The 16,297-nt window shown below is 39.4% G+C and overlaps 2 protein-coding genes across 2 annotated transcripts; both read left to right on the top strand.

Moving 5' to 3' along the window:
• Window positions 1-3,365: 3,365 nt before the first annotated feature.
• Window positions 3,366-7,396, top strand: LOC311055840 (microfibril-associated glycoprotein 4-like; the record flags this gene model as incomplete). The annotated part of the gene is made up of 5 exons (XM_084072107.1): window positions 3,366-3,371; window positions 4,717-4,908; window positions 5,699-5,795; window positions 6,082-6,249; window positions 7,125-7,396. The coding sequence occupies 5 exons, from the start codon at window positions 3,366-3,368 to the stop codon at window positions 7,394-7,396; spliced, it is 735 nt and encodes a 244-aa protein (XP_083928233.1).
• A 3,536-nt stretch (window positions 7,397-10,932) lies between these two features.
• On the top strand, window positions 10,933-15,386 carry LOC311055829 (microfibril-associated glycoprotein 4-like; the record flags this gene model as incomplete). Its single annotated transcript, XM_084072095.1, has 5 exons — window positions 10,933-10,969; window positions 11,985-12,172; window positions 12,988-13,084; window positions 13,458-13,628; window positions 15,067-15,386. 5 exons carry the CDS (start codon window positions 10,933-10,935, stop codon window positions 15,384-15,386), a joined length of 813 nt encoding a protein of 270 aa, XP_083928221.1.
• Window positions 15,387-16,297: the final 911 nt, after the last annotated feature.

Raw genomic sequence — 16,297 nt, 5'->3', positions numbered from 1 at the left:
AATAGCAGATCTACAAGCTCAAAATGCGTCGCACGTTTTGAGCTTGTAGATCTGCTATTTTCAAAATATTTTTTTTATACATTTGAAAACTTGTGAAATGGGACATTCTGCATAATGAGTACTTTTACTTTTGTACTGTTACGTGTACTGCCATCATCAGGCATACACTTCTGTCTGTGTTTGCTGTGTTCCTCCCCTTGCCTTTTCCCTCTTGTCTATCATTCATTCCCAGGTCCCATCCTTCAGCATTAGACTCCGCCTCTCACCACCGGTTGGTCGTCCACTCATCAAGCCACCAATCATCTCCAGCCAATCACCCTATATAAATCACCTGTGTGTGGCAGCCATCTTGCTGCCATTCAGTCCATTGTTTGTTCAACTCCTAACCAATTCAGTTTTGTAACATCTTCAATCTACCAAACGTTACAGACAAGGGTAGTTTAGTTTTGGCGTACCCTGTACATTTCTGCACGTAGGTAATTCCCTGTTTATTTACACTAGTCTAGAGGTGAGTGCCACCCATTGTATTTTCTGTTTGTTGTTAGAGCAGGGGTCTTCAACAGGGGGGTCCGGGACCCCTAGGGGGTCCTCAGAGTTACTACAGGGGGTCTGCCAAATCTTTGTGTGATATGATATTTATTTTTTACCTTAACCACTCGAACCCTAGCATCCCTTTTTCGAGGGAGAACTTTAGCCAAAAATAGCCGATCTACAAGCTCGGCTATTTTTGGCAAAAAGGTGTACGTGTAGAGGGAAAAAAGAGCAGACCAAGTAAACAAAAAAAGTTTAATCTGAAACAAAGTGTTATGCAATATAGAGGGGGTCCCTGCTTCATCTCTCTCTCAGCTAGGGGGTCCTTGGCCTGAAAGACGTTGAAGACCCCTGTGTTAGAGTAGGAACGATTTTGTTTCTCTTTGAATAGGTGAGATCTTTACTTTATTTAGATGGTGAGTTGTATTGCATTCTTTCCTTTGGCACCACCAGACCCTCCCTGTATTGTTACATGGCTTATTTCATTATTTTTGGTAACCTTTTTAGTTTTTTAATACGCAAACTTTCAGTTCACCTAAACCTCTGTCCATCTCAATTCTATAATTTGGTGTATGTTATAGTCCCTCCACCCTAGACCACCGACTGGGACGTAACAGTACTTTTAAGTATATTTTGATACCAATACTTTTGTACTTTTACTCAAGTACATTTTTTAATTCTGACTGTTACTTGTAACAGAGTATTTCTACATCGCAATATTGGTACTTTTACTTAAGTTTAAAAAATGGAGTACTTTTCCCACCTCTGCACTAATATTGCTGAAGTGTCCTCTTGCTAAGGCCTTACACACACCAGGTGTTTTTTCTTTTCTTCGTGTGATTAAATCGCCCATAAATATCGTGTCAAAATTGTGTCATCATTCAGGCTACATTCACACAGAATGCAAATATTCAATTTATTCAGAACAAGCTACAGTATATTTCTCTGAGCTGAGGCCCTGAATAAAGGCATCAATGTGTTTGAGTGAGGCATCGTCCAGTCAGTGTTTCCCACCCAGGGGTCCAGGGGGCGCCAGAGATCACAGGCCTGGTCTGTTTGGAGTATAGTCAGTGGTGAAAAGTAACCCAAGTACATTTACTCAAGTACTATACTTAAGAACACATTTTAGGTGAAGTACAAAACTGGATATACTCCAGTAAAGTAAAAAAAAAGACCTCAAAACTGTACTTAAAGGAGGAGTTCACCCAAAAATGACTTATTTTCTATCAATTGCACACCCTATGAAGCCTTGAATCCATGGATTCTTTTTTGTTTTTGTCGCATTCCTAAGCTAATAATTTGATTCCCGTCTCCTACCGGCTGATTTATCCGGTAGGAGACACAAAGTAGATTATTTGTGTCTCCTACCGGAAATACACACGGTCATCAAATTATTGTCTTAGGAATGCCACAAAAACAAAAATAAATCCATGAAATCAAGGCTTCATGTGGTGTGTAATTGATGGAAAATAAGTATTTTTTTGGGTGAACTCTTTAAGTACAGTAAATGTACTTAGTTACTTTACACCACTGGTTTGGATAAGGCACAGAAGGTGCATGTTTACCACACTGCATGGCAGAGTAAACATGAGTGTTGTTGATGTGATAATAGGACATAGCACTGGCAGACATTTTCTGGTTCCATCGTTTCAGACCCCATTCATCTTTCCCATAGAGATGTCAAAAAATATATTTATATCAATAATTATAAGCCTAGAATCAAGACATCCAGGATCCTGGTGATTCATGACATAAAACATTTGATTTTGTGAAAGAGTTACAAATGATATGATATACTATATTTAATACTAACCCTTTGTTTTGTGGTTTTCAAAAAATAAATGTCACAGAATCAAATGTTTTATGGTCATGAATCACCAGGATCCTGGATGGCTTGATTCTGGCCTTAAAATAATTTATGTAAATATTTTTGGAAATCTCTATGGAAAAAAAATAAAATGGACGCCACTGCTGTGCCCTATAATAGAATACAGAAGTCCTGACGTCACTCGTTCATCCCCAGGTTCTTCGCGATATTGTCAGGGAGGAGGTTCTGTATAGTTTATGATAGTCAGTCACTTATATTTGATACAGTCTGTTTCCGCCGAAAATTGAACTAATTTGGTGGAAGTAACATTATCGTTTTCTCACCGTCAGTTGATGCTTCATATCCATAAGAGTCAAACCGCCAGGGTCATTTGTTTATTTTTGGAACACAGTTCTTATTTGACGCGATATTAAATACATCTATGGGGATTCAGAATGGGGGTGGAAAACCGCGAACCAGGTACAAACAAAGGATGTGTAAATTACGTCAGACTTCGGTGCTCTATGGCCTTGAGAGGAAATGATAATGCTAATGTACAGTAACCTCCATTTTTGCTGAATATACTGTAAAGCTTTTGGAAATTGTCTATTTTACTGCGCATGGACATTTCCTTGTATGTATCGTCAGTGTGACATTTCAAAGGTCAACATCATAGTACAGTATTATTTCCCTTATCCAGTAATGAAAGACATATTTACAATAGAGAGGTAAGAATGAGGCACTGGAGCAACTCGGATACATTTACTGCCTTTTTATTAAGGTGCAAAGTACAAATTATATTTCCACGTGGATTACATCTTTGTCAGGTCATGACACCACACACACACACACACACACACACACACACACACACACACACACACACACACACACACACACACACACACACACACACACACACACACACACACACACACACACCCCTCATTCCGGTTGGGCTGACCTGATCAGGTATAAAACCAGCCAGAGATAACTCAGTCAATACAATCTCCACTTCCTTTCCAAGATGCAGGTAAGGGTTTAACCCGTTAAGACCTGAGGCCCATTCTACAAAAATGTCTTCTAAATCCTAAGTTTTTTGGAAAAAAAACCTATGTTTCTATATCAGTGGTGCTCAAATGTTTTCATGTCAAGGACCCCCAAAATGATATGTATTTGGCTGCCGACCCCCATCTCAAAATATTTTGTTCCAGGGACCCCCCAGAAGCAAAGATTTGAGTTAAGAATGTTCGCTTTAAAAGAATATATATTCAAAGATTTGCACACAATTGTCACAATCTTTCAAAAATAGCAGATCTACAAGCTCGTAGATCTGCTATTTTTGAATAGCCAAAGTGTAAAATAATGCTTTTTAGCTCAAATCAAGAAATGACACAGATACGTTCCAGGTCTTAAGGGTTTAAGCTCCTTAGGTTCTATACCATTGTAAAGGTGATTTTTGTCATTAGAACTTCAGAAAGTCACAAGTCTCACTTGTGGACACATGTTGGCTACGGGTTTGGGGGAAATAAGGTTTTATTGCCTAAAGAGAGAGAACGGTATTTTATCTGAATGACTTTCATAATAAAACAACCAGGGTTTGGAAGATTACTTTTGAAATGTTACAAAGATTACAAATGACTGATTACTGAGTTTCCTTATTAATACATGCACAATTGCACATACACACAACCAGTGGTGTAATGTAATTAAGTACTATATCTACAAGATAAGTATCTTAAGTATCTATAAGCTCACAATGGCATTGTGAGCTTGTAGATCGGCTATTTTCGAATGATTTATACAATTTATACATTTGAAAACTTGTGAAATGGGACATTCTGCATAATGAGTACTTTTACTTTTGTACGTTAAGTATATTTTGATACCAATACTTTTGTACTTTTACTCAAGTAAAGTTTCAATTCTGGACTTTTCGTTGTAACAGAGTATTTCTACATTGCAGTATTGATACTATTACTTAAGTAAAAAATGTGAGTACTTTTTCCACCACTGCACGAAGTAAAAGTATTACGACAGCAAGTGAATATGAGCCTGTTTTTTTTTTGCACCATAATTTGATTGTTATACATTTGCTGGTGTATATTTCATTATGCCCACACACACACACACACACACACACACACACACACACACACACACACACACACACACACACACACACACACACACACACACACACACACACACACACACGGTTTGAACAAACTCCTCTCCAGAGTGGATCTATTCTACTGTAACACAGCTACTGTAATGGGTTGTCTTAGATCTTACTGTCACCTTTCTTGGCTCACCTCTGTCTGTCTGTCTGTCTGTCTGTCTGTCTGTCTGTCTGTCTGTCTGTCTGTCTGTCTCAGGCAGCGTTACTGTTAGCTCTACTGGTTCCAGTAGTGTGTGTCCACTCCCAGTTCTACCTGCCCACTGACTGTGATGACATCCACCAGCGTGACAAAACCAGTCCCAGTGGGGTGTACACCATCTACCCTGGAGGTCCCACCAGCCCCCTGCATGTCTATTGTGACATGGACACTGATGGAGGTGGCTGGACCGTGAGTATACTTGTAATTTAGAAAGATCACACTTTATTTATATACTGAACATTTTCTATTATAGTGCAAAAGAACATGCTTGATCACTTGACATTGAAGGCCTTATTTCAACCATTTTGAACCATTACCATAAAACTTGTGGATGTCATTATGGCATAAACAATTAGTTGAAGGGTGAATTTTGCAGGTTCAAATCATGCATACCATTACATTACATTATGTCATACAATTTTCCAAAGCATTATTATCTAATTTACTTTTTCACATTTTGGAAACAATTGCCAATTTCAAACTACAAAACATATAGGCTTCACAATACATGTGTGGTGTATGGCTGAAGCATTGCATTTCCTTGTGATTATGACATTAATAGGAGGTGTAAGACCTGTAGTGTTTGTATTATCGTGTGTTATAGTTATAACTGTTCCAAAATGCATTTATATGTATTTTAGAGGTTTGGGGGGCTCGCTCCCCAAATTTTGTTTTTATAGATTTCATAGATTTTTTTTTTTTTTTATTATTATTTCATAGCTTTCATAGATTTCTATGCATTTCAGGGGTATGGGGGGCTGGCTCAACCAACACATTTCCCTTATTTCAATTTCTGAAAGGTGGCAACCCTAGTTGGGGGTCCACTGATCTTATTTGATAAATGTACCAATTTAACAAAAAGCCCAGAGCTGAAAAATGTATGCTCCATGTAGCTAACACCAGCAGCTTATATCTGGAAGTCATTGAACTCCATTCTTTTCCAAAGACAAGTCACACAGCCCCTCACTCTCTATCTCAGGTCATCCAGAGGAGGATGGATGGAACTGAGAACTTCAACAGACCCTGGGACCACTACAAGAAAGGCTTTGGGGATGTAGCTGGAGAGTATTGGCTAGGTGAGTTGCTATGGTGTTTATGAGAACAAAAGCAAAAGCAGTGCAAATCAGAAAACAGAAGCAAAGTGAGAAATGCTGCAAAAACATATAATATTATTTCTAGTATTGTTTTCTTTTATTTATTATTTCAACATTTATTTTCTTGTCAATCCGTTTTGTAGTCACTTATATGAAGCCTGTTGAGCTGCACTAGCATGTATAATGTATTGTAGTGAATGATAGATAGATGCTTGATACTAAGTGCTTGTCATGAAGTGAAACAGACTCTCTGTGTGTCTCCTATAAGGACTAGATTACATCTTCTGGCTGACGATGAGAGAGAAGCGTGAGCTGAGAGTGGACATGGAGGACTGGGAGGGAGGGAAGGTCTACGCCCAATACACCTCCTTCTCCATCGACCCTGAGTACCTTGGCTACCAGCTCCATCTGGGCAGCTATGTGGACGGAGGAGCAGGTGAGGAACCTAAACATCTCAGGAGGGTTCTGCAGAATACAATTCAGAAATGAGAAAAAATCACTAAACATCAGTGGTGTAAAGTAACTAAGTACATTTATTCAAGTACTGTACTTAAGTACCATTTTGAGGTCTTTTCCTTTCTTTACTGGAGTATTTCCAATTTTCAGTACTTTTACTTCTGCTCCAATCTCCGAGGCAAATATTGTACTTTTACTCCACTACAATTATTTGGCAGCTTTTGTTACTAGCTACTTTGCAGATATAAATTATTATATTATAAAACATACATTAACCACTTTAGCCCTATTTTATACCTAGTTTATTTGAAAATAGCCGATCTACAAGCTCACAACGCGTCGCATCGCGACACGTTGTACTTTAACTCAAGTAACATTTTGAACACAGGCCTTTTTCTTGTAACAGAGTATTTTTATATTGTGGTATTGCTACTTTTACTTAAGTAAAATATCTGCGTACTTTTTCCACCACTGCTAAACATCAAAGTAATCCATCTCTATTAACCCAGGTATTCAAATTACACATTTGACTAGCTAAACAATGTAAGATGAATATTGATATGGTTTGAATTAATCAATCAATCAATCTGCCTTACACTGTGATTACAGTGTAATGCAGCTGACCAATTAGCTCAAGCCTATCATCCTCCTGGTCCTTTTATCAGCCCCCTCACCCAGGACAAACTGTTTAAAATGTCAAATACCATATACCAATGAATATGAATCATGTTTCAGGGGTCTCATGCAGATGTTAGAGCAGCTAATTGTAGCTGAGTTTTGAATCTGGTTTGGTCATAATAACTAAAGATCAACAACACAATACAAACTGTGTTCCTTTTATCATCCTCTTTTTAGGGGACAGTTTGGCTTACCACAACAACATGAAGTTCTCCACCTATGACAAAGACCAGGATACGCACACGTCAATCAACTGTGCTCAGTATGGTTTGGGTGGATTCTGGTTCAACGCCTGTCATCAGGTGAACCCCAATGGCCTGTATGTACCCATTGGTGGGAGTTATAAGCCTGGTGAAAACAGTGTGAGTTGGCGCCACTGGAAGGGGGATAGCTACTCTCTAAAGAGTATAGCCATGAAGATTAGACCTGTGCCTAACAGTGGCTGTTGAGGAGCAGCAGGAATACAATGCATCTCCATCTCACTAATTATTCATACTGTGTATCAACTACATGAAAATACTACAGTTCAATGAATACAAAAATAATAAACAGTTAATTTACACATTTCATTGTTTCAGTTAAAGGTGATTGATCTTTTTATTTTTTATTTACACAAATAATCCAAAGAAAATAATACATCCACAGTGGTTTTAAAAGGATGGAAAATACCCCCCCCCCCCTCAAAAAAACTAAACTAGATACGTTGTAATTTTCTTTTGTTTACAGTACATCTGTAAACTGACATGTTGCTTCAGTAATAACCAGAATAGTTGTAGAGGAAATGGCTTTTCCAAATAAATGTGTAAATCCAGCACACTGACTAGCATAGTTCCATTTCCTCTACAACTATTCTGGTTATAAACCAACAGTCCTCCCAGCAAATCTACAAACACTCAGACCATATGATCTCACAGAGTAAAATTATTTCAATATAAGGAGAGATCAAGTTGTTGCAAACTAAACATTTGATTGAATAAAAGAAAATGGCTCCGTTAACATGTAACATATAAGATTAGATTTTAATGGAGAGAACACCCCCCATTTATAATTTCACTGAGAATGAAATTGTAAATGAAGGGATTAACAGTGAGAACGCAACTGTATTTAATTCCCATCCTATATTCCTTTCCCCCTCACCTAACTGAAAATACAAAACATGTTTTGCCAGGTACAATTTATGTGCACCACACTTCATGGTATAAAGAAAACCTAAGTTGAAGTTGCAGTGTATTATTTGAGTGGAGTGGATGGTACTTTTAAATGTTTCATTGGCTCATGGTAATAATATAATGGGTTTGCAGAAGAGTGGGCACTTGAGAAGTCTGGAAGGTTGCTTGCTGCTTTACCTCTTCATTCGTTTTAGAAATAGAATAGGAATTTTCACACTGATGATTTAGTTTCAGTGTTTACAAATGTGATCTGTGATGGAAAGTTTGAAAATACAAAGGCAATATTGTTTTAAACTTCACTTTTAAGTGATTGCTACAAGAATATTTTTAATACATGCTAATGTTGCTGAAGTGTCCTCTTGCTATAGGCCCTACACACCAGGCGTGTTTTTTGTGTGTCATTAAATCGCCCGTAAATATAGTTTATTTTTTTGTGTCATCTTGAGTAACACAGAATGCAAATATCATATTTATTCAGAACAAGGTATATTTTTGTGAGCTTCTGGACCATGAATAAAGGCATCAATGTGTTGAGTGAGGCATCATCCATTCAGTCATGCAGGGTTTCCCACCCAGGGGTCCAGGCCCTCCTTAAGGGGGCGCCAGAGATCACAGGCCTGGTCTGTAGAGTATAGTCCAACATTTTAACCCATTAAGACCTGAGGATGATTCTAAAACATTTCCTAACAGTCTTCTGAAAAAAACTTATGTTGCTATATCAGTGGTGCTCAAACCTTTTCATGGGTCAAGGACCCCCAAAATGATTTGTATTTGGCTGTGGACCCCCATCTCAATATATTTTGTTCCAGGGACCCCCAGAAGCAAAGAATTGAGTTAAGAATGTATGTAGTGGAGTAGAAGTAAAAGTACTGGAAATTGGAAGTACTCCAGTAAAGTATAAATACCTCAAAACTGTACTTAAGTACAGTACTTGAGTAAATGTACTTAGTTACTTTGGATTAGGCACAGTAGGCCATTTTTACCACATTGCATGGCAGAGTAAACATGAGTGGTGTTGATGTGATGATAATGGCTTTGAGAGGAAATGATAACGCTATTGTACTGTAACCTGCACATTTGCTGAAGATACTGTAAAGCTTTTGGGAAATTGCATATTTTACTGTGCATGGACATTTCCTTGTATGTATCGTCAGTGTGTGACATTTCAAAGGTCAACATAATACTGTATTATTTCCCTTATCCAGTAATGAAATACATATTTACAATATAGAGGTAAGAAGGAGGCACTGGAGCAACTCTGATACATTTACTGCCTTTTTATTAAGGTGCAAAGTACAAATTACATTTCGAAGTGGATTACATCTTTGTCAGGTCATGATGACACCGCACACACACGCACGCATGCGCGTGCGCACGCACACATGCACCAGTGGTGTAAAGTAACTAAGTACATTTACTCAAGTACTGTACTTATAAGTACAACTTTGAGGTATTTTTACTTTACTGGAGTATTTCCAGTTTTCATTACTTTTACTTCTACTGCATTACATCTCAGAGACAAATATTGTACTTTTACTCCACTACAATTATTTGACAACTTTAGTTGCTAGATACTTTGCAGATACAAATTATTATATTATAAAGCATACAACCCTTTAGCCCTATTTTATACATAGGCTATTTGAAAATAGTAGATCTATTTTCAAACAGTTTAGTACTTTTACTTTTGGTACTTAAAGTATATTTTGATGCCAATACTTTTGTACTTTTACTCAAGTAACATTCTGAACACAGGCCTTTTATTTGTAACAGAGTATTTTTATATTGTGGTATTGTTACTTTTACTTAAGTAAAATATCTGAGTACTTCTTCCACCACTGACACACACGCACACGCACACGCGCACACACACACACACACACACACACACACACACACACACACACACACACACACACACACACACACACACACACACACACACACACACACACACACACACACACACACACACACACACAGGTATAAAACCAGGCAGAGATAACTCAGTCATCAACACAATCTCCGCCTCCTTTCCAAGATGCAGGTAAGGGTTTAAGCTGCTTAGGTTCTTTACCATTGTAAAGGTGATTTTTGTCATTTTACTTCAGAAAGTCTGACTCGTGGACACATGTTGGCTACAGGTTAAAGCGAGAGAGAACGGTATATTATCTGAATGACTTTCACCATGAAATATGCAGTGTTTGGAGAAGTTTCCTTCTCAATACATACAATTGCACATACACACAACAAGCATTACAACAGAAAGAATACGTGCCTGCTTTTTTTCTCTCGTTAATTTGATTGCAATACATTTTCTGGTGTATATTTCATTATGCCTCCACACACACACATGGTTTGAACAAACTCCTCTCCAGCGAGGATCTATTCTACAGTAAAGCATTTTCTGTAATGGGTTGCCTTAGAGATCTTCTGTCACCTTTTATGGCTCATCTTTAAGAGAAACAATTCAGGGTGCTTCTCTCTCTCTCTCTCTCTCTCTCTCTCTCTCTCTCTCTCTCTCTCTCTCTCTCTCTCTCTCTCTCTCTCTCTCTCTCTCTCTCTCTCTCCTGACAGCTGTGATGCCCTCTATGGCAAGTAGATTGTTACAGGTACAATCTGCTTTTAAACTAACCAAACAGTCCTGGTGTGAACGAGCCCTTATATTGCAGTTGAAGTGGTTATTGTAAAAAAGAAAAGAAAAAAAAAAGGATCCTATCACACAAAGATTTGGCAGCCCCCCTGTAGAAACTCCCCTAGGGGCCCCTGTCAAAGACCCCTGGTGTACAGCAAGGAAAGCTGGACTATGCTATAGCATGGACAACCACTCAAACCCCCTTCACGTGGAGTCAGGTGGGAAGGTTCAGCAGGAGGGCGGGTAAATGATAGATTCATCTTCCCCCAAGGGCACAACCAACAGACTTCAAATAGTCCTTTGTGCCACCAGCTTCTTTGAAGATGTAGGCCTGTAATAATGAGGCACACAATGGTCGCTTGGCTCGTTCAATAGACTAATTGCTTGGAAAACAATGGACACCATCTTCAAACATGCTTACTGTGCGTTCTGTTGTATTTATTTTGTCCTGCACTATGCAAGCACTGTTGAGGGCGTGTAGTGTTGTAATATTGTATATTTTGTTCTTTACTTGATGGTGTTTGTTTGAGTGTGATGTCTTTTACCCTGCTGTACAGTACCCTCAGGCAGCGTTGCCAGATTTTGTGACCGAATTAAGCAACAAGGTCTATGAAAACAAGGAACAAAAGAAGTGACTATATACTGTCGGCCACATGAGCACTTTAACCCTATATACTGTTGCTGTACGTCGGCTATTTGAAAATAGCAGATCTACAAGCTCACAACGTGTCGCGATGCGACACGTTGTGAGCTTGTAGATCTGCTATTTTCTAAACAAATTTTATATATTTTTTTGAAAAAATCTGGAATATTTGTGAAATATTTTATGATGGGGGCCCGCAGAATACATATTCATTTGGGGGCCCTTGACATGAAAATGTTTTAGAGCCACTGGTTTAAACAACATTTAGGAAGCCCAAGCAGACATGGCAACACTGCTGTACCCTATGTAACTGTATCTTAACTGCTGTTTTGCCTTTGGTGACTAATCCCACCCCCCCCAAAGGATCATTAAAGCTCTTCTCTTCTCTTCTCTTCTCTTCTCTTCTCTTCTCTTCTCTTCTCTTCTCTCTCTTCTCTTCTCTTCTCTTCTCTTCTCTTCTCTTCTCTTCTCTTCTCTTCTCTCTCTCTCTCTCTCTCTCTCTCTCTCCCCCTCTCTCTCTCTCTCTCTCTCTCTCTCTCTCTCTCTCTCTCTCTCTCTCTCTCTCTCTCTCTCTCTCTCTCTCCGGGCAGCTGTACTGCTAGCTCTACTGGTTCCAGTAGTGTGTGTCCACTCCCAGTTCTACCTGCCCGCTGACTGTGATGACATCCACCAGCGTGACAAAACCAGTCCCAGTGGGGTGTACACCATCTACCCTGGAGGTCCTACCAGCCCCCTGCATGTCTACTGTGACATGGACACTGATGGAGGTGGCTGGACCGTGAGTATACTACTTTAATTTAAATGTATTCAAACTTATATATACTGAACATTAGCTTAACACCAGCATACAGGAGAACATAGAACATAGAACATTTAGTCATTTATACATTTTCAATGAATGTTTGCCTATTATGATGTCAACATAGAACATATCAACATAGAACATGTTGTCATTTATACATTTTCTATGAATGTTCGCCTATTATGACATACGATACGATACGATAATACTTTATTGTCAGTTTGCACTGAAATTTGTCTTGCGACCCAGAAACAGCCATGTATGCAACATATAACAGTACACACATTTGACATGACACAAGAAAACAACAAAATACAAATACATACATAAAGACATGCAAAGACAAGAGCAATGTCCACCACTCAGCCTACCCTGGCTTATAACTCCTGATTAAGCCTCAATGTCGTCTGATGGACAAAGGACCTCTTCAGTTTGACCTTATTGTATGTAGGAACACTGTATCTCCTTCCTGAAGGCAGCAACCTATATTCTCCATACAAAAGCATGGCTAGTGTTTGAAGTGATATTCCTTGCCAACCTTATCATACTGTTATCATACGTAGATGTATAGAGCCTCTGAAGTGGTTGTCCAACAATCATGCCAATATAGGGTTCAGATATAGCACCAAAAGAGGTTCCCCTGTGTTTCCGAGCCAAAGAACCACTTTTAATACTAGTTAGCACCATTTCTGTTTAGTGTGTATGTATGTAGCTTATATCTGGAAGTCATAGAACTCCATTATTGTCCAAATAACTGTCAAAACAAGTCACAGACTCACTCTCTATCTCAGGTTATCCAGAGGAGGATGGATGGAACTGTGAACTTCAACAGACCCTGGGACCACTACAAGAATGGCTTTGGGAATGTAGCTGGAGAGTATTGGCTAGGTGAGTTATGTTGTTGACTGGATGCACTGAATATAAACGCATCTCCAGTCACCTCCAGAATGCACCAGTCTGATGCATGGAACTTCAGAAACATGCTGCAAATTCAAAACACAACAGCCAGTCTTCTTTTTTTTTATATCACATTTTTGCATTCTATCTTAAACTTTATGTGCATAACACCTTTGAACTGAACACTAACCTGTATAAAAGATCAATTCTAAAGAAAGACTGACTGACTGACTGACTGACTGACTGACTGACTGACTGACTGATTCATTGATTCATTGATTCATTGATTCATTGATTCATTCTAAGTGCTTGACCTGCATTGAAACAGACCTCTGCTCTGTCTGTGTGTCTCCTCTCCTATAAGGTCTGGATAACATCTATTTGTTGACGATGGGAGAGAAGAAGCGTGAGCTGAGAGTGGACATGGAGGACTGGGAGGGAGGGAAGGTCTACGCCCAATACTCCTCCTTCTCCATCGACTCTGAGAGCTTTGGCTACCAGCTCCATCTGGGCAGCTACATGAGTGGAGCAGCTGGTGAGGAACCTACAGTAACATCTCAGGAGGCTTCAACACACAGCGTTCAATTCAGAAATGAGAAGCTTGACTTCACAATAGATATGCTGCGTCAAAGTAGCCCATCTATTTTAACCCAGGTCTTCAAATGACCAATTATAATGTACAGTAAGACAAGTAAAACAATGTAAGATGAATAGGCCTTATACTGGGACAACTGAGCATCAGCTCCAGCTTATTATCCTCTCGTCCTTTTTTATCAGCCCTTCACCCAGGGCAAATAAAGGCTAGGAATGTAGTCTGTGATGCATAAATAACAAAAAACTACTATTTAAAATGTCAAATTCCCATAAATATAAATCATGTTTTGCGTTGTCATACATAATAATAATGTTTGATGTTTGAGCGGTTAAAGGTAGGGTAAGGATATGTTTTGGTTAAAATAAAACGTTTTTTGTTAGGTCAAAGCACTACAGATAGTATTCATTGCTATAGAGGGTTTGTTCAGTAACAGAGGTCTCCCTGTCTCTCCAGCTCTTTAATAAACAGAAAATACATTTTCAGGAGAGAGTTCCCATCTATCAGCTTCACTTTTATAGTGTTTTAGTTCCAATTGTGTCAGTTCATTTCTTTGTGTCATCACTTCCAATTTCACTTGTTTAATCTGTATCCTGTCTGAGTTCTCTATCCTGATTGGATAAAATCTGTATCCTGACCTGAAAATGCATTCTCTGTTTAATAAATAGCTGGAGAGACATGGAGACTTCTGTTACTGAACAACCACTCTATAACAATGAGTACTATCAGAATATAGAGCTATTTAACACTTATTTTAACCAAAGAAAATCACTTACCCTACCTTAAACCCATTAAAACCGGGAAAAGCATCTGTGTCATTTTAGATTTTAGCTAAACGTACGTTTTTCAGAAAACTCTTAGGATTTAGAACAGTAGCATATGTAGGCCCACCAGCTCACAGCGCGCTGCAAGCTTTTACATCTGCTATTTTGTAACATAAATCTTCTCTTCTGCGGGTCCCTGGAACAAAACATTTTCAGATGGGGGTCCGTCCGTGGTCAAATACATATCAATGTGGGGGTCCTTGGCACAAAAATGATACTGATTCAGAAGGCATTTGTAGAATCAGCCTCAGGTCTTAAAGGGATAGTTCACCTTTTTCCTATCGATTACTCACCCCATTGAGAATTGAATTCCTACCGGAACCGCTGCCGGTCATCAAATTATTGGCTTAGGAATGCGACAAAAACCCAAAAATATCAATGAATTTAAGTCTCCATGGGGTAACTAATCGATAGGAAAAAAGTCATTTTGGGGGTGAATAATAAAGGGATAGCCCTTTATTGCGTGGGTTCATTGCAGCTGAGGTTTGAATCTGGAAACACCGCCACCATCACAATACAAACTGCGTTCATCTCATCATCCCGCTGTCTCTTTTTAGGGGACAGTCTGTCATACCACAGCAACAACGTGAAGTTCACCACCCACGACAAAGACCAGGACACCTCCGCGCTCAACTGTGCTCAGTACACTTTGGGTGGCTTTTGGTTCGGCGACTGTGCACACGCGACCCCCAACGGCCTGTACACACCCAACGGAGCCACGGAGGGGACGGATAGGGTCGAGACCCGGGTGATGTGGTTCCACTGGAAGGACAACAACGACCCTCTGAAGAGCATAGCCATGAAGATGAGACGTGTGGCTGCGGACACAGTGGCTGTCGAGGAGCAGCAGGAACAGAATGCATCTCCTACTCCCTGATTATTCATGTTGTTTTATAGCATTGGTTCTCAAAGTGGGGTCCGGGGACCCGCAGTGGTCCTTGAGGGGGGTTCCAGGGGGTCCCCAGCTAAATGATGGACAGGAACCAAATGGACCCTTATGGGTGTGTAACTCTGAGAGTGTACATTTGGTTCCATTTGGGTCCATTTGTGTACATTTGGGTCCATTTGGTTCCATTTGTACACTCTCAGAGTTAAATTAACATTGATTATACAATATGAATTGGGGTCCCAGAGATAGGAAATGCCATTAAATGGGGGTCCGTAGCCCTAATGCATGTCAAACTGGGGGTCCTTGAAATTAAAATGGTTGAGAATCACTGCTAGAGAGCCGTAAAAACCTTCTCTTATTGGGGTCCCTGGCTTATCTTTTCAAATGGGGGTCCGTGGGGTAATAAGTGTCAATTTGGGGGTCCTTGACATGAAAAAGTTTGAGAACCACTGGTGTATATAGGGCAGGGGTCTTCAACGTTCTTCTGGCCGAGGACCCCTTAGCTGAGAGAGAGATGAAGCAGGGACCCCCACCCCACCCGCCACTACATATTGTATGTTGTATGCAAAATGATGTTGCAGATTAAACTTTTTCATAGATTTCATAGATTGCTTCATAGACTTATAGTAGGTAATCAGTGTTGTGTAAATTAATGTTTTGTGTTTATTTGTTTGTTTGTTTGTTTGTTTACACATTATCTATTCTATTAATATGTTGGATTCATGTTAATGTGTATTTGCAGACATTTAATCACTTAAAGCCTCAATGCTAAGTAAACTTGATCTTTGGCGCCGTACTTGCTTGGCCTGCTCTTTTTTTCCCTTGACACAAAACCTATGCCGAAAATAGCAGATCTACAAGCTCACAACGCGTCGCAGCGCGACACGTTGTGAGCTTTG

The sequence above is a fragment of the Gymnoscopelus microlampas genome (assembly GCF_963454915.1).
Source record: "Gymnoscopelus microlampas genome assembly, chromosome: 2".
In the NCBI taxonomy this organism is placed as follows: Eukaryota; Metazoa; Chordata; class Actinopteri; order Myctophiformes; family Myctophidae; genus Gymnoscopelus; species Gymnoscopelus microlampas.
This window is presented reverse-complemented; position numbering and strand designations above follow the sequence as displayed.